The sequence below is a fragment of the Oryza sativa genome, chromosome 1, assembly GCF_034140825.1.
Source record: "Oryza sativa Japonica Group chromosome 1, ASM3414082v1".
NCBI lineage: Eukaryota > Viridiplantae > Streptophyta > Magnoliopsida > Poales > Poaceae > Oryza > Oryza sativa.
This window is the reverse complement of record NC_089035.1, coordinates 18,886,997-18,905,756: the sequence shown is the minus strand read 5'-3', so window position 1 is coordinate 18,905,756 and position 18,760 is coordinate 18,886,997. Positions and strand designations below refer to the sequence as shown.

Sequence of the window (18,760 nt, the reverse complement as noted above, 5' to 3'; positions counted from 1 at the left end):
GACAAAGTGAGAGACCTAAAGTGAACTTAGTCCTGCCGCAAACCAACCGATCGCTCTTCCTTCCAGTTGCCGACGAGGGTGGTGCTTAGGCGGCTTCTCCTCCGGTCGTCTTGCGTTCCCGCCGGCGTCAGATATTCCGATGTGTGAGTTGAAGCGAGCTTCCCCTGTATTGTATGACCTATTTCCGCGCGTGGTGGTACTTGTTGCCCTTGTCTCAAGTCTTTCCGAATTCCGATCACGCAGGCATCGGCGCCCGCCGCCTGTTCGACGGAATGCCTCCGAGCGAGAAGCGCAGCCGAACAGCCGCGTCGAGCGGCGAGGAGCAGATTGGATCCCTCCCGATTCCCGAACGCGGTCCTCCGGTACGTGCTCTCCTTCCGTCTTGCAATGAGACGTGCGTGCTCCGGTTCTCGTGTTCCCCCGGCTGCTGGTGCGACGTCTGGAAGTCGGTGCCCGTCCTGCGCGTCACAGGGAGCTGTGGCGGTGCGGCGGCGTTCAACAAGTTCGTCAGTCATCTCCGCCTCTTGCGCGAGCGCTCACCTCTGATGGAGTTCGAGCTCAGTTTCTTCAGGTACAATCTTTCAGCCTATCAAGCCCATGTAAAAAGCAACTCTCCACGGCGGTGAGGTGGAGACTTCGCTGCATCAAGTTGCAGAGAGTTGGAGCTGCTGCTGGCCAACGTGCCTTTCGTCAGCGCTTGACGAACTTTAGAGCTTGAGTGTTTACAGTTTTCTCTAGTTGTCTGGCATTGGAGACTCTACCTTCTAAGTTACTAGGATTATTTAAACAGAAATACTTATTAATAAATTCTCAAAATAGCTTTATGGAAATACTGATATTTATTGGAGAAAAGAAATGAACAGGTACTACCCATTTAAAGGAGAAAAATAAAAAGGCACTATTTTCTGGCTTAGCCACCAATAGAAAAGGGTTACATCTGATGGTTTAATTTTCCATGGACCAGTTTATGTTGCATTTTTTAAAAACACCTGTTTATATTGCGTTTATTGTGCTTGCTGCTTGCATATACAACAGAAGGTGTGCCATTTTGCATAGTTCAAACTCTACCGCCATGACAAAAAAACAGTCTTTTCATCGTCAAGGATATTAGTATCCACTCCATGCATTATAAGAGCTACCAAGTAAGTACAAAGTTCAAAATAAAATAAATAAAAATAAATGATCATCCGATAAGCTAAAGGGACTGTTCACTTTGATGTCATTTTCAACCTTACCAAATTTTGGTAAAGTTGTTAAAAAAGTGGCTACATTTAGTTTGCTGCCAAATTTTAGTAACTATATAAGAAATCCTACTAAAATTTTGGTATAGTTGCCAAAATTTTGGCAACTTGCCAAAATTTTGGTAATGCCAAAATCTAGTAAGGTTTTTTTTAGCATCAAAGTGAACAGGCCCAAAATGTATATGAATGATTGTCTGAAACAAATTGACCACGTATGTATACTCATATGCAAATATTAAACTTTTTGTAAAAATCTTACAAACGGCACATTGGCCTTGTTTGGATCCTCCGGGCTATTAAATAGCCCTCTGGAATCTTGCTATTTAGGATTATTAAACGTAGATTACCGACAAAACCGATTCCATAACCCCTAGGCTATTTTGCGATGTGTATTTTCCAAAACCGATTCCATAATCTAATGATGTATATTAATCCATGATTAGCAGCTGATTACTGTAGCATTACTGTAGCAAATCATGGATTAATATACCTCGTTAGATTCGTCTCGCAAAATAGCCTAGGGGTTATGGAATGGGTTTTGTCAGTAATTTACGTTTAATACTCTTAAATAACGAGATTCCGGACGGATCCAAACAGGGCCATTAATACCTTTATATATTTGCAGTTATGGAAGACAAAGTGGCAGTTGGTGTAAAATCTTACCATTGCCTCCAACTGCATTTCTTGAAGAGTAAAAGGCATGTTAATCTACATGGCAGGTAACTGTATATAATATATATTATAGTACACACTTGTGACTTTTATACAACATGCGATGCAAGTGTGCAGACAGCACAAGCGATTATATATTTGATTCTTGCGTTGGAAAAATAAAGTACTTTTCATTGAGACTTGTGTTCTCTAATCAAGTCGTCATGTATATGGATTGATGTCAAAAGCATTAGACTTCATACGCAGAACAAGGGCATGTGATGGTTATAAAAGATTTTTTTGATAACCTTTTCATATTTATGAGTTGGCAATAATTTCTTAATAAATGGTGCTATACAAAAATGGAGTTCCTATAAGCCTCACTAATTCCTCTTCGAGTACAGGAGCATACAGACGTGTTACTATAGCTCTGTCCTAATGCAGTGACATGAGTTCTCTTGCCATGCCATTTAGAGAAAAAGAAAAAGAGAAATAATTATTGCATCCAGATCGTCCCTGGGTTACCCTGCCGTTATTAGTGGACAAAAAGGCAGAACAATGCCTGGCGGCGGGATGCAGAGTGTTGCTTGGTGATGGGAATAGAGCAGCATTTTGGACATACAATTGGTTACCGGAGGGAGGCTCAATCCTGTCGATGGCACCGATCCTATGCTCTTTTGTCAAAAATAGGAGCCGTTCTGTGGCTGCAGCTCTCCAGGGCAATGCTTGGGTTACTGACATCAGGGGAGGTCTCTCAATTCAGGCCATCGCTGAATATCTCGCCATCTGGGACTTGGTACAGGGTGTTTTCCTGGACACATCGAGTTTGGTTGGCAGAGGCCAATGGTGTTTTCTCAGTAAAATCAGCCTACTCTCTTCTCTGTGCCGGCAAGACGAGGTCGGCAATCGGGAAAATCATTTGGAAGTCTAGGGCGCCGACTAGATGCAAGTTCTTCATGTTTTTGGCGATGCGAGGAGCTTGCTTGACCACTGACAATCTCCAGCGACGGGGTTGGCAAATGGCTTCGATTTGTCATTTATGCTTGGCTGACGGTGAATCCTGCTCACACATCTTCCATGACTGCCCCTTCACGCAGCAAGTTTGGACGCGGATTCGTAGCCGGCTGGACCTCCCCTGTTCCACACCATCGGAGGGTTTAATCAATTGGTGGTACACGGCTCGCAAAACTGTGCACAAGCAGGACCGAAAAACCTTCGACGCCGGGGTGATCCTTGTGACGTGGCTTGTTTGGAAAGAACGCAATGCTAGAATCTTCGACGGAAAAGCTGCATCGGCGGAGCAGGTTTGCGCATCCATCGCGGAGGAATGGGAGTCTTGGAAGGCGGCGGGGCTTCTATGCGCGATCAGTGCGAGTGGCCCTCCGGTTGCTGGGATCGGCTAGCTAGCTAGCGCGTGTGTATGTGGTGAGCCAGTCTCCTGGTTCTGTATGTGAGCTTTGGCTCTGTTTGTTTTCTTGCATGTACAGTTTGCTTAAACTCTCTCTTTCTTAATATATACCCCGGCCGGCTTTCGCCGGCCCAGCGAAAAAAATAATTATTGCATGGATTTCACACCATGTAGATGCTGTCTGGTAGATGCTCTCCTTGTCCTTTTACCCATGTTAATTAATATTGATGAGATTCTTCTTAAAATTAAGACCTGTAGGTCAACTGCGTTTATTTGAACATTTGGATACGTTTTCCATTCTGCAAGAGAAGTGTCTGCGCCGACTTACAGGGTTGCACCCTCAGTCTTCTCACATGCATTTTTTTAGGGACTGTGGAGACCTCCATTTGCATCTCTTTGTTTCCACTGGACATTATTTTGAATTAATTACCAACCCATTGATTCAGCAACCAAAGGGCATATAAGGAAACGAATGGCACCAACATGTTGACTATATATGTATGCACTGCACGAACCAAGAGCATGTGGCCAGGCTAGGGATGCATAGGTAGCATCACTTTGTTCCTTCGTTTAGGCTACTTCTCCAATGGTTTCTACGAATGAGCATCTTGTCGGCGTCACTGGTGATGATCATGAGCGTTTCCTGCTCAGGATCAAGAACCGTTTTGACCGGTGAATGCACTAACCCCTCTGCATATGTGGCCTCAATTTTCTTTCACCATAATTATATTTGAAACATATTAATGATTTCTTGCAGTGTTGGCTTGGAGCTTCCAACGATAGAGGTGCGTGCCGAGGGGCTTGCGGTGGAGGCAGAGGCGTACACTTGGAGATCACCGGCAGCACCCACAGTCTTCACCTCCATGGGCAACACACTTCTGGTATATGTTGTGCAATGATGTGGAAAGTAAAAAAAAATGCATCAAAACATTTCTTGATCTCATATAATCCCCCAGCATACAAAAATAATAATTTTTGTCACTTCATATAATTGTTTTGGCAAATATTAATTTTTTGCCTACATGGATTATTGCATTGCACTAGTGGGTTCTCATCTGTAGGTCACTAGGAAGTGTGATATGAACTGTTCTGTGGTCTGTTCTGTAGGCCCTTGCAAACGCTATGCATGTGTTACCAATTACCTGGAAGACCAAGTATACCATCCTGCATGAGACTAATGCCATCATCAAGCCATGCAGGTACCGAGTACAGCAGGGATTATTGTTCTAATATTTATGCTTATTTAGCCTATATATCATGATAGTTAATCTTGATGACTTTATATTGTGTGTCTAGGCAATACATATTACATCAAGTTAATGATGAATGTGGATTGTGAAACACATTTGTGCTCACTTGGTCCTAAACAATAGCAGCTGGTACAACTGCTAGTTTTTTAGAAGAAAAAAGGATCATAAGGGCCTGTTTGGTATAGCTCCAACTCCTAAATATAACTCCAGGAGTTGAGTCTGAAGTGAAGTTGTGGAGCTGCCTAAACCCAACTCCACAACTCTAGTACATTTTGTGAGAGAGCTCCACCTAACTCCACTCTCAGTTTTGGTGAAGCTGAAACTGTTTGGCTGAGCTCCAGCTCCAAGAGGGGTGAAGTTGGAGCTGAAGCTGTGCCAAACAAGCCCTATCTAGTTGATATTAACTAATTGATCAATGCAACTGAAAGATTTATAAATATTGAAAACTACTGTAAATTCTTCCGAAAACTAGCCTCACTGTAGTGGCATAGATGGTAGGCATTGTCCCTGTCTTGAATAGTGTTTTTTTTCGTGTAAACTTCAAAAATTTCATGTTTGGCAGCATCAGTATTTATAAATATTGAACACTACTATATGCATGGCCCTGTCCAGAAAATTTCTACGTCACCCTGCTTAGTTATATATGTCCATGAATTCAATAATATATTAATGTTGATTTCTATGATGATTCTCTTGCAGTTAACTTTGATCTTTTTTTTTCCTGCCTTTCTTTCAAGGATGACTTTACTTTTAGGTTCTGCGGGATCAGGAAAAAGCACATTGCTGAAAGCCTTGTCTGGAAAGTTAGATCGAAGGCTGCAGGTCAATTAATATGTTTTATGTTTTTCTGAAGATTACCATGTCAATCTGTCCTGGAAGGCATTTTTTTTCTTGCTCTGCTAAATTCGCTCGTCAAGCTGAAGCTTCTGTTAGTCAGTAAATACCATATTTGTCTTATTCTTAGAAAGTGACTTTGATTAATAAATTCTAACTTGAAATATCTAATGACTAGTCACCTTGAATAAGCAATTCTGTCATTCATTTAAATATAACCAGAAGTCACCTTCATACTTTAACTAGTTTCCAGGGTAAATCATGTTGGTCAATGAACTCTTGGATGGACTATGCTAAAAAAAAATATCATCAACCTCCATGAAGATAACAAAGGAAAATATGCACATTGATGATTGCGACCAATCACTTGTTAAGCATTTAAACTATTGCAGGCAACTAGACACTCAAATACTCAATCATCTGTTCCAGCATCAAAATTAACGTGTACTCATAAAGCACTACAGGTGTCAGGGAGAGTCACCTACAATGGCCATGGGATGGAACAGTTTGTTCCGGAGAGGACAGCAGCATACATTAGTCAGGAAGACCTTCACGCCGGGGAGATGACCGTGAGGGAGACTCTGGCTTTCTCGGCGAGGTGTCTAGGCACTGGTGACCGCCAAGGTAATTATATATCATTAATCACGTTTACGAGTGAACCATAAATATTTTTTTGAATGCAGTGGCAGGAGAGCTACCTGATTATAATTTAATCAGGAGAAACAATGACTTCTCATTGAAACTACTAATTAGTAAGACTGACTTTAGTTAGTATGTCAACGACATGATTTGCATGTTCAACAGTTGGAAAAACCTAGGGGCGTAGGAGGCAGAAGATCAGAGGTTTGGCCCCTTCCATGGTCTGAGAAATACTACTGTAATTACTGTAGCTTAAGTAAATTTCAGACAACTTAACACTATGGGCCCCTCCCAGCAGACAAAGTTTTCAACCTTTGGCTCCACTTGACATTTTCATGGAGGCTGTTGATTCCACATGTTCTGATGTCATTTTCAAGGAGACTGTTGATTGCACATGTTTTGATGTTCTGTGATTAGTCAGTTAATTAATTGATGTTTGATCTCTGCTCTCAGATTTGCTGAATGAGCTGACGAGGAGAGAGAAGGAAGCAAATGTCACACCAGAACATGACATAGACATGTTCATGAAGGTGATGTAACTCTTTTCTTCTATTTGGAGAGACCAAGCTTGGTTTTATCTCTATGGTGATAGAATATATATATTAATTAATTGTACTTCCATAAATATCATTCATAGTTTCTTAATTGTAAGAATAGTACTATTACACGTGATTTATTAAAGCTGTCATTTTTGTAACTATGCTTTCATTTCAATGAACAAGCTTTGTAGTTGAACTTTTACAGTTAACAGAATAATTTGAAATCCCAGATTTTAGATACTGCAGTTTTATTAGTCCTAAAATTGTAAAGGATGAGACATCTGTGGAGAATAGATCTTTTCCCCTAGAGTTCCTTGCCCTTCTGCCATCCCACACCACCGTGGCTTCAGAGTCCCTATGCAGCTTATCGAGTCACCATCCTTTGGGACCACGTGAGAAGGTGAAGCAAGGTCTCATATGCTGCCACCGGGTGAAGGTAATAATGTGGGCTACCATGTCGAGCAAAAAGGTGAAACAGGCCGGCAACTTGTTGGCCGCAAGAGCCCCACAGCTCGCTGGGAAGCGGAGTAGGGTGTAGCAGTCACGGTTCAGAAAACCAGCAGTTACCACAGCTTGATCTTATCTGCATGTCCTAATTCACGGGATGTGCATATTGATGATTACAATTTTCAACATTTGAAAAACATAATAAAAATCTCAGCCGTTGATTGCATCTACCAAATAAATTCGATGATTAAGATTTTTTTTATTTTGTATTAGCATGTGACTTTCTAGCTTTATTTTTGTATTAGCACGTGAATTTACAGTATTTTTATTTTCAATCATTAACATGTGGGTGGCTTCTAACATAACCTCCAATTAGTATAGATAAAGGTAAATATTTGGCTTGCTGATTATCTAGCTCAGGAAGGTAGTGAAAATTTTGAAATATACTATTCAAAATTCAAAGGGCATGTTTGCTTTGCTGCCCTGGGTACCATATGCCTGGCCTAGATTGCCCCACAGGCCTGGGGGCCTGCGTCTGTTTAGTTGCCAAGCCCAGGCTACCGGAATTGAGTCTAGCTTGATGATACTCAATCCGCCGTTCTTCTATTCGACCGATCATCCCTAGGATTCCAACCAAATGACCCATTTCCAGGTTTACCCAGGAAAATATACCCAAATTTCAGGCTACTTTCAGTTGCAAAGTCATCCAGGCCTATGATATCATGTTTGTTACCCAATCAAACATCCAATATGTTTTCATTTCCCCCTCACTGTGCAAGTCCTAGTTTCTAGCTAACTGAGGGCGTGTTTGGATGCTGCCCTGAGAATCGCGCCTGACTCTGGCGTCGATCTCAGGCGTTCAATTTCGGTCGCCTGCGGCTAGATCAACCTGCCTGAGTGACAGCGCTCAGGCGAGGGCAGCAACCAAACACGCCCTGAATCCTCGCAAAGGGTAGTAATGCTAGTTCTTGCAAGACACCATATTCCATAAAAAAAAGGGTGTTGTTCTTCCAAAACTTTCTTCTTGAATGCACAGGAGAGCTGCATGTTGTTTCATTAAAGAAGAAGAAAGTGTGACGTATAGCACCAAACTTGTTCTTCAATTGACTAATGGACATAAACAAGAGTGACCTATGCTCAATTTCATGGTTTAGTTATTCAGTTATGTTACACTTACTCTTTCCTCTTATTTTCAAATTGTGGTTACTCCTTCTGAAATTTTCTTATGTTACTCATGGACATGGCACATTTTGAAACACTATAACCTTGTCTAGATTCATCGCATGATTGTTGAATGTTGAGGGAAAAAAAGGGTCTGTTTATGCTATTTCTACAGATGTTTCTCGGTAGGGTTGATTGAGTAGTGTGTTCTCTTCTTTTTTCGATGAGTGATGTGTATCTTTTTTTTTTTTTGGCTACCAGTTACACATTCAATCAATCTACACAGTTGTTGTTCAGTTTGAAAAGAAATCTACACAATTGTTGAAGAGTAAGTATATTATGGACTCATAGATTTCGGAGTCAGATTAGGGTACTTGATTTTTTTTTTTCAGATAATGGATTACGGTACTTGATTAAACTGATAAGAAAAGATATTGCACATCATCTTAATGCGATTGGTCTGTGCCTTCTTTCACTGTTGGTGGTACTTGATCTGCAGTTGAGAGTTGTTTTTTTTTTTTAAAGCCGGGATGGCCAAAGGAGGAGGCCATCAAAATTCTTATTAAGACTGCGGAGTTGAGATTTTGCTTCTGTCTTGTCAATCCAAGTCTGCTGCTCTCTCGCTGTTTTCGTTAATGCAGTACTACTGCATCAATTTCTTATCAGATAGTCCAATGCTTTTTCTTCTCCCGATACGTCTCTTTATCATGGTAACAACTCCAACTCTTGTCAGGCTCCTTGCGGGACTTTTTCCTTCCTAGCACCACCGTCTTGAGCTTCGATTTTGCTGCCATTCTTCCCTGTGACTGTCCCTCTTCAGCTTGATTTGGCTAGACATTTCCACAACAATCCATCAACAAACAAAATCTTAGAAAGAAAAACATCTTGGTTATTGAGAGATAAAGGGAAGATCTACTCCACTTATTTTGCTTGACCAAATCTTATAATTTGTTTTTTCATATATAGGTACCAGCTACAGTTGAGTAAGAAATACAACCATAATTTCAGTTGTAGTCACTAGAGTCCAATTACAAGTACAATAGGTAGTTGAACCCCGTGTTGTGTCTTAGCTCCAACAGTTCGATCCTAAAATATGTCCTTCTGGCTGAGTTCTAGTGTTGGATCTAATAAATTGAACTTCCATGTATTTCAGTATTATGTACAAAAATGCCACTGTTTTTTTATTTATTTAATTTAATTCATAGTACCAATCTTGCAGGAATCTGCAAATGGAGGCGAGAGCAAAATAGTAATAAACTATATAATGCAGGTTTGTCTCTAGACTTTTAGTTTGTACTTTATGTACAGTTTTTCCCTTCATGAAAATATGATACCCACAGTTTCTAAACTTTGGATGGAAGTCATCTAGCACCCTAAACTTTAAAACCGGACATGCAACCCCCTAAACTTTGGAAAACCGTTCATATTACCCTTTAAGGTGGTTTTGGACGGTGGTTTTGCATATTTTAAAAGCTCAAACGAACAACTTTAAATAACTAATACAACATATTTGTATATCATCAGTTGTAAGTCATCAATTTATACTTATACAGTGATACCGTACTATTATTATGTTGGTACTTATTTGTAAGGGAGAGCTAACAAGTGGTAAAAAGAAAGATTTAAGTGGAGATTTTAATATATATGTCCGATGTGTATGTCACGTGATCAAACTCATCCAATTTATATACGAATTAGATAAAAACCACTATACAAAACCACCATAGGGGGTTGGATATCTGGTTTTAAAGTTCAGGGTGCTAGACAGACTACTATCTAAAGTTTAGGGGGGTATTTGGACTTTTTCCTTGTATTAATATTAGAGTTCCTTTGACCGCTAACATCTTTTTATCACTGCAGATCTTAGGACTACATATCTGTGCAGATACGTTGGTTGGAAATGATATGGCTAGAGGCATATCTGGTGGGCAAAGGAAACGTGTCACTATAGGTATACTTTGTACATTAGGGTCATATCATATTCAATTTTCTATAACGCTGGTTACTAAAGTACGGGCTATTATGACTTAACTACTTGTCTACTTGTATGTTCTTGACATTGCACAAGTCAAGCTTATTAATAAAGCATAAAAAAGTAATACTACCTCTATTTTTTTTTACTAAATAACGCCGTTGACTTTTAGACACACTTTTGACCATTCGTCTTATAAAAAAAATTACATAATTATCATTTATTTTGTTGCGAATTGTTTTATCACTAAAAATACTTTAAGCATGATTTATATCTAATGCATTTGCACAAATTTTTTTAATAAGACAAATGGTTAAACGTGTGTCCAAAAGTCAACGATGTCATCTATTAAAAAACAAAGAGTATGAGGTAATGAGGTCTACAAAACCATGATCATACCTCGGCTATATATGACAGTAACAGATAAATAAGCACTGTTGTACAGAAATAACATAGTAGAATGGTTGCAGGGGAAATACTCATTGGTCCGGCAAGAGCCCTATTCATGGATGATATCTCGACTGGGCTTGACAGCTCAACTGCATTCCAGATAGTGAATTTTCTACGGCAAATGGTTCACATCCTTGGGGAAACAGCTGTAATCTCTCTACTTCAACCATCACATGAAATGTATGACCTTTTTGATGATATCATCTTCCTCTCAGAAGGACATATTGTGTATCAAGGCCCCAAGGAGAAAGCTGTTGATTTCTTTGAGTCACTGGGCTTCATATGTCCTCACAGAAAAGCTATTGCTGACTTTTTATTAGAAGTAGGTTAACTCTTGCATCAAATTTTTACATTAACTATGGTGTTTTCCTCATGCTGTTGACCTTTTTGCTTTAAAGGTGACCTCAAGAAAAGATCAGCAGCAATACTGGTCAAGGGAAGATGAACCTTATCGGTACTTCACAGTGGAACGATTTTCCGAGGCCTTTCATACTGGCCAGACCATTACAAAGGTTCTTGAAGTACCACTAGAGAGGAATCTGAGCTCTTTATCTGCTCTAGAAACTTCAAAGTATGGTGTGAGAAAAAGGAAGTTGGTCAAAGCCATATTTTCTAGAGAATTCCGTCTTTTGAGGAGGAATCCATCCGTCTACATAGTAAATTGTGTGAATGTGAGTTTATATATACTACTCCCTCCGTTTCACAATGTAAGTCATTCTAGCATTTCTTACATTCATATTGATGTTAAACATCAATATGAATGTAAGAAATGCTAGAATGACTTACATTGTGAAACGGAGGAAATAGTAGAAATTTTATATCTAGCGCACTAGTGTAAAGCCTCAGTAATGTTCTAGGAATAGTGTTTGATGAGCTCAGAATGTCCAAAGAAACACAGTGAGCTTGTCTACCATCCTATTCACACTCACGTGGAGACACTAAACAGTTGGAAACAATTGGTTTTGTAGCCAATTTTGCCACACATTATGATTCCTAAAGTTAAGTTTTCTACTCATTTTACTAGCAAGTTGCACAACTTTGTGCTGTGAGCCTGTCTTCCCTGGATACCGTGCCAACTTGACAATTATAACTTACCACACTTATAACCTGTATTTCTCATTACTAAACAATGGTCCATTAAAATTAACATTCTGTTTTGACAGCTCACGGTGTTATCATTCGTCGCAATGACCGTATTCTGGCACAATAATATGCGCCATGACTCAGTGGATGATGGTGGGATATATTTGGGGGTTTTATTCTTCTTTATGGCCGAAACCATGTTCAGTAATATGTGTGATCTTGGTGGAACAATCATGAAATTGCCACTTTTCTTCACGCAAAGAGATGTTTTCTATCCAGCGTGGGCTTATACTTTTCCTACATGGATTCTTAAGATTCCTATTACACTTATCCAAGTCACAATCTGGGTTACTATGACATACTACCCAATTGGATTTGACCGAAATATTGGGAGGTGAGCATTAGAAATGAATGGTAATGTGGTTCTCTTATATGTAATTTACCTAGCATAATTTTGTTTTGATGTTGCAATGCTTGGTTTCTATGCTAAGTTAAAATTATAAGTTAGCATATTTATTCTTGTCAGAGGTAAGATACCTCATCCTAGACATCAAAGTTCTTTCCTTCTCTTTATTACTGTAGTAAAGGGACATTACATTTTGTAATTTTAGTATGTCATTGCATTGACTGAAACAGTGTTGTACACTTAATAACAAAAGTTCTGTGTGCAGTTGGGTTACTGTAATGCTTATTTCCTTTGGTTACTACATTTAAGTAACATTTGTCTTTTCTCGAAAATTTAAGTAACATTTGTCATATTTGTAGCTGTGGTTCTTTTTATCTTCTGTTGTGTTGTGATCTTGCATTGGTTTTATTAGATACTGGCTGTAGGAAATGTAAATTTGGTTTCAGAAAAAAAAAAGAAAGATTTGAATAATCAAGCAGACATAAGATTTATGACAATTATTGTCTTCTGCTGAGCAAAAATAAAAATCAAGAGGCGATATGTGTGTGACTTTGTGCACTTCTGACTGCCATCTCAGATATAAGATTTTAGTTAGCAGGAGTCCGTGTATAGTGGTAATTTGCATTTTCTTTCTGTATCTAAATGAAGACATTCTTCTTTCAGGCTTGCCAAGCACTACTTCTTGCTGCTAGCACTCAGTCAGATGTCATCTTCCCTCTTCCGTTTGGTTGCTGGAGTCACAAGAAACATGTTTGCAGCAAAAATATTTGGAACTTTCACAATGCTTCTTCTTCTGCTCTTAAGCGGATTTGTAGTTTCAAGCAGTAAATATGCATCTAGAAACCATTTCCCTGATTTATATTTGATATTTTTCTTATTTTCATATTCTTATTGTTTTTGTCCTGTCGTTCAGAAAATCTAAATAAGTTTTGGATGCTTGGCTACTGGATCTCACCATTGATGTATGCACAGAATGCCATTTCAACAAATGAATTTACTGCTCACAGCTGGAGTAAAGTATATACGTTACCTTTATATTTTCTCTTTTTTTTAAAGAAAAAAAGAGCACAGTTGACATAGTATGCATTTTTCTTTACAGGTACTTCCTGGATCGTCAGAATCATTAGGAGCTAGTGTCTTAGAATCTCGTGGGCTATTTTTAGAAACAAAGTGGTATTGGGTTGGCTTAGGTGCACTGGTTGGATACACATTTCTCTTCAACTGCCTCTACACTGTGGCTTTGGCATGCTTCAAATGTATGCTATGTTTTGTGTGACTCAAGTCGCTATTGTTTAGAACTGTTTGCAGTTAAACCAAGGCTAAGTGGATAATCATGTCTTACTTGCAGCACCTGGTAGAACCTTTTTGTTAGGAGGTCCAAAGGTTCTAAACAAAAAACTTGAGGAACTGAGCAGAAATACTCCAGTAAAATCTCAGCAAAAAAGAGTTACAAATGAGTTGCAGAGTTCTGTAAGCAGAAGGGCAACACTTCCATTTATGCCACTCTCACTTACCTTTAACGACATAAGATATTCAGTTGACATGCCAAAGGTAAAAACGCTCCTCATATTATCTAACCAAAACTTTTAAACAGTAAAAAGAAATTGATTTGATCAGTTATTTCTTAAACATGCAAATTTATTAGGAAAAAAAAGTGTGTGCTGGGACAGAAGATCGATTGGAGATACTGAAGGGTGTGAGTGGTGCCTTCAGGCCAGGTGTGTTGACTGCATTGATGGGCTTCAGTGGTGCTGGCAAGACCACGCTGATGGATGTTTTAGCTGGAAGGAAAACTGGAGGCTACACTGAAGGGACAATAAATATCTCTGGTTATCCAAAGAAGCAAGAAACATTTTCCCGTGTGTTTGGATACTGTGAACAGTCAAACATCCACTCTCCACACTTGACTGTGCTTGAGTCACTTCTGTTTTCTGCATGGCTTCGATTACCCTCAGAGATCGACTCAATGACAAGAAAGGTCAGTACCAGAAAGACAAGAAATACTGCTCCCTCCATCTACTTTTAATAGTCATATTTCCAAATCTGAAAATTTTATTTTTGATAGGCATATTTCAATTCAACAATCTATCATCTTAATGACTGTCTCGGATTTAATACATAACTCTCCATTCTTCCACACAAGATTGGCTACTTGAGCATCGTGAAATGTAAATATTAATGAATCGCTTGTTTACGAGAAATGACTAGTAGCATGTTTAAATAGATGATAAGTAGAATTAATTATCCTTGGTCTGTGTGTCAAAATGAAATATGACTATCAAAAGTAGATGGAGGGAGTATTAGGTTGATATCAAGTTATGATTTCTGTGAGAAAAATTGAGAGGAGGCTGAATGAATAATTTGTTTAAATTTATGCATTATCTCATAGCTTCAGTCCTAACTGAATGTACATTCAGTAAATGTGTAGAGCGCTATCTACTTTCTCTATCCCAAAATATAGCAACCTAGGACCGGATTAGGCACATCCTAGTACCACTAATCCAGTCCTAGGTTACTATATTTTGATTCGTAGTACTAAGATGTGTTCTAAGTTGCTATATTCTGGGACGAATGGAGTAATTGCTTTAATGGCAACTTTTGATGTAGATGTTTGTTGAGAATGTGATGGAGCTTTTGGAGCTTACATCACTTCAAGATGCACATGTTGGACTTGCTGAGGAGAATGGCCTTTCAAGTGAGCAAAGGAGGAGACTAACCATTGCAGTGGAGCTTGTTGCTAATCCTTCTATCATTTTCATGGATGAACCAACCTCAGGGCTTGATGCTCGGGGTGCAGCAATTGTGATGAGGACTGTCAGGAACCTTGTCGACACCGGTAAAACCATTGTCTGCACTATCCACCAGCCAAGTATTGACATATTTGAATCCTTGGATGAGGTAAGGAAGCTTGTACTTCTAGATGAGAACATGTAATCTATTGATCCGTGTAATGTACCCTAAATGAACTACAGCTTTTTCTACTGAACCAAGGAGGGGAGGAAATATATGTTGGTCCATTAGGAAGCCATTCTTCTGAGCTTATCAAATACTTTGAGGTTAGCTCATTGAAAGTGTGAAAAATGTTTTTTACTACTATGTTCATTCTTTCATATAATACCTTGAAGCAAAATAATCTTTGCAATTGGTACTTTTCAGGGAATAGAATGTGTCAATCAGGGTTCACTTTCTCGCCGGTAACCGCGCGGTAACCGCGGTTACCGGGCTTACCGTGGGGGGTCGGTAACGAAAACCGGCGATAGGGTTTGGGCAAATTTTGCTCAAATTCAAAAATTTGAAAAATAATCGAAAAAAATCAAAAAAAATCATGGATGTAAAGCTTGTTTTGTATGTTGTTATGGTGAAAAAATTTCATCAAAAAGATGCAGGTAAATTCAAATTTGAGCGCAAAACCTATTGTGAATTATAAAAAAGAAAAAAGATTAAATGGAATGGGCCAAGTATGCACTGTTCACGAGGCCCAGTAAGGCCCACAATGGGAGGAAAATATCTTTGGAAGCCTCTGCTTCGTTTCTCTGGCGAATCCTACCGTTTTTCCCCTCTCTCGCGTAGCTGCGCTCAGGACCGAAGGGGCGACGGCGTGCGCCCGCGCCAAATCCGCCGCCTCCGCGCCGGCGAGGCCGGTTCCCGCGCGGTAAGTGGCGGTAACCGCGCGGTACGCGACGGTAACCGCCTGGGTCGACGGGCAAGAGGTAATCCCTCCGTTTTGAAGGTTTTCGCGCGGTTAGGAGCGGTAACCGTGCGGTTTTGTACGGTTACCGTCGGCTTCGTAATCTATGAGACGATATACGTATGTGCGGTAATCGTGTGAAAACCGTGGTAACCGTCCACCCTACCGTGGTTACCGTGGCTTGAACCGTGGTATGGTATTTTTTACTGTGATATGCATGGACATATTTGGGGATTTAGGTCAATAGAACATATTTTTACCAATATGCATGTGAAATACATTGGGAATATGAGTTTATTTCGGCATTTGGTTGCCCGTGCTTGGCTAAAACCATGCATGTGAAGTATATTTGATTGCTTTGGTCTATGTACATATAGGTTAAATTAAATACGTCATAGTATGGAAGAATTTGGATGCATGCTTACCAGTGTACATATAATTACGTCGTATTATTGCATAATGGGAGGTATGTTTATAATTAGCAGTGATAATTTCTCATGCATTTGATACAGGGTGGAGATGTCAGATAGTAGGGACCCTGTGTGGGAGCACGGGGAGAATATCCCACCTGGATGGCGCTGTAAGTATTGCCATACAAAGAGGGGCGGTGGTGGGGCAACAAGACTAAAGCAACACTTGGCTGCAAGAGGGAAGGGGGTTACATATTGCAATTCAGTGCCTCCGGATGTCCGTGAGTTCTTCTGCCGTGAGTTGGACAGGATAAAAGATGCAGGTGACCAGCGTAAGAGTGATAGCGGAAGAAGGGTTGAAGCAGCAAGGGTCAACTATTATGACCTAACAGGTGATGCCGACGAGGAGGAACAAATGGAAGCAGCCATTGCAACCTCACGACAAGACGAAAACTTTAGGAGGGATGTTGAGGAGCGTGGTGGCACTTATGAGCATGGCGGTGGGAGTGGATCCGCTCAGCCGGAGGCACGGAAAGGTAGAAATAACCCAATTACCAATATGCTACGAAGGGCTACGTCTCATAGGGAATCACCTGCTGTGAGAGATTACAACCTAGCATCTGCCAAGGCCCCTGTGCAGCCACGCATTGACACAGGATTCTTCACAAAGAAGGGGAAGCAAGCTAGGCAAGCCATTGGTGAGTCATGGGCAAGGTTCTTCTTTACTGCCGGCATTCCTGGTAGAAACGCCGATAATCCATACTTTGTGAGCGCCGTTCGGGAGACACAAAAGTGGGGTACGTATGCATCTATTAAGGAACTTCTTTTTTTCTAACTCATTGCGCACTACTTATTTCATACGTCAATTGTAGGTGAAAGTGTACCTTCTCCAACTGGTAACGAGATAGATGGAAAATATCTTGATTCTACAGAGAAGGATGTGAAGAAGCAATTTGATAGGTTCAAGAAGGATTGGGATGAGTACGGTGTTACTATAATGTGTGATTCTTGGACAGGTCCGACGAGTATGTCGGTCATCAATTTTCTGATATACTGCAATGGAATAATGTTTTTCCACAAGTCCATTGATGCGACCGGGCAAAGCCAGGATGCTAACTTTGTGCTGAAGGTATGTATGGTTCATGCAACAAATTACTTCATCACCTGTTATCGTCAGTGTTAGGGGCATGGACTAATTTTTATTATGTTATCTACCAATGCAGGAGATAAGGAAGGTGGTACGCGAAATAGGCTCGGAGCATGTTGTTCAAATTATCACTGACAATGGCTCTAACTACAAGAAGGCGTGCAGACTACTACGGCAAGAATACAAGACAATTGTGTGGCAACCTTGTGTGGCACACACAGTTAACTTGATGCTTAAGGAGGTTGGGAAAATGCCAGACCATGAAATGGTGATTGAGAGTGCTAGGAAAATTTGCAGATGGCTATACAATCATAACAAGTTGCATGCTATGATGGTCTTAGCTATAGGTGGTGAACTGGTTAAGTGGAATGCTACAAGGTTCGGAACAAACTACATGTTTCTCCAGAGTTTCCTTAGGAAGCGAGATCTTTTCATGCAATGGATGGCTTCCTCTGTCTTCATGCAAAGCAAATTTAGTGGGACTTTGGAAGGTAGATATGCACATGCATGTCTATCTAGTCTGTCTTGGTGGGAGAACTTAGAGGCAGTAGTGAATTCTGTCCAACCTATGTACTCATTCCTTCGGTTTGCTGACGAGGACAAGAACCCCAATTTGAGTGAGGTACTTTTGAGATATCAGTTGCTCAAAATGGAGTACGACAGTCTTTTTGCGAATCAAAGGGACAAGTTTGAAGCATACATGGAGATCATGAACAGAAGGATGCACGACCTAACCAATGAGACTCTCATCAATGCCGGTAAATATTGGTCATAACATAATCCACATGGCATATTATGTAACTCTTACTTAACCTGTGCCATGTTTTGTAGCTGCCGCATTGAACCCTAGGACGCACTACACGTATTCTCCAAGTGCTACTGTCTTCCAAGACCTCCGACAGGCATTCGAGTGGATGACGGATATCGATACGGCTGCCGCCGCTTTGCTGGAGGTTGAGATGTACCGACGTAAGACGGGTGAATTTGGGAGGGCACTAGCAAGAAGGATGGCCATAGATGGGAAAACTTCACCTGGTATGTTTCTAATCATGGAACTATGATATATTTAATTGATCTTGATGTATTCAGAATTATGAAATGACATGTTACTTGGCTTTTGCAGCACAATGGTGGTCTATGTTCGCCTCAGACACGCCGAATTTGAAGAAGCTTGCGTTGTGTTTGGTTGGTCAATGTTGCTCCTCCAGTGGATGTGAAAGGAATTGGAGCACATTCGCATTCGTACATACGAAGGTCCGTAATAGACTTACCCACAAGAAGCTCAACAAGCTAGTGTACGTGAACTACAACCTTCGCCTTCGAATTCAGCAAGCAAATGCCCAAATTAGGGTGGAGGACGATGATCCCCTTCAAAGATTAGCGGACCTCTCATTCTATGAAACTAACAATCATATCAGTGCCTGGATGGACAAT

The 18,760-nt window shown here is 40.4% G+C and overlaps 1 protein-coding gene and 1 non-coding gene across 5 annotated transcripts in view; both read left to right on the top strand.

The window, feature by feature from the left end:
* On the top strand, positions 1–3,469 carry LOC107277821 (uncharacterized). 4 transcript variants are annotated; one of them, XR_001546277.3, is made up of 4 exons: positions 1–143; positions 244–571; positions 1,867–1,960; positions 2,297–3,469. It is a non-coding gene; the product is annotated as an uncharacterized protein (transcript). The 4 variants fall into 4 exon arrangements; XR_010740602.1 differs by having other exon boundaries at positions 1,867–3,469; XR_003242824.2 differs by having other exon boundaries at positions 244–1,960.
* Positions 3,470–3,886: 417 nt separating this feature from the next.
* The window catches only part of LOC9268454 (ABC transporter G family member 37), a 29,309-nt gene continuing 14,435 nt past the window's right edge, over positions 3,887–18,760 (top strand). Inside the window, exons 1-19 of the mRNA XM_026022748.1 lie at positions 3,887–3,972; positions 4,058–4,181; positions 4,408–4,499; positions 5,288–5,372; positions 5,849–6,008; positions 6,477–6,553; positions 9,390–9,440; positions 10,031–10,121; positions 10,613–10,914; positions 10,991–11,263; positions 11,756–12,069; positions 12,745–12,905; positions 12,995–13,098; positions 13,181–13,337; positions 13,430–13,464; positions 13,546–13,632; positions 13,727–14,059; positions 14,689–14,979; positions 15,054–15,137. Coding sequence (XP_025878533.1) covers positions 3,887–3,972; positions 4,058–4,181; positions 4,408–4,499; positions 5,288–5,372; positions 5,849–6,008; positions 6,477–6,553; positions 9,390–9,440; positions 10,031–10,121; positions 10,613–10,914; positions 10,991–11,263; positions 11,756–12,069; positions 12,745–12,905; positions 12,995–13,098; positions 13,181–13,337; positions 13,430–13,464; positions 13,546–13,632; positions 13,727–14,059; positions 14,689–14,979; positions 15,054–15,137 — 2,907 coding nt within the window. The remainder of the gene's footprint in view (positions 3,973–4,057; positions 4,182–4,407; positions 4,500–5,287; positions 5,373–5,848; positions 6,009–6,476; positions 6,554–9,389; positions 9,441–10,030; positions 10,122–10,612; positions 10,915–10,990; positions 11,264–11,755; positions 12,070–12,744; positions 12,906–12,994; positions 13,099–13,180; positions 13,338–13,429; positions 13,465–13,545; positions 13,633–13,726; positions 14,060–14,688; positions 14,980–15,053; positions 15,138–18,760) is intronic.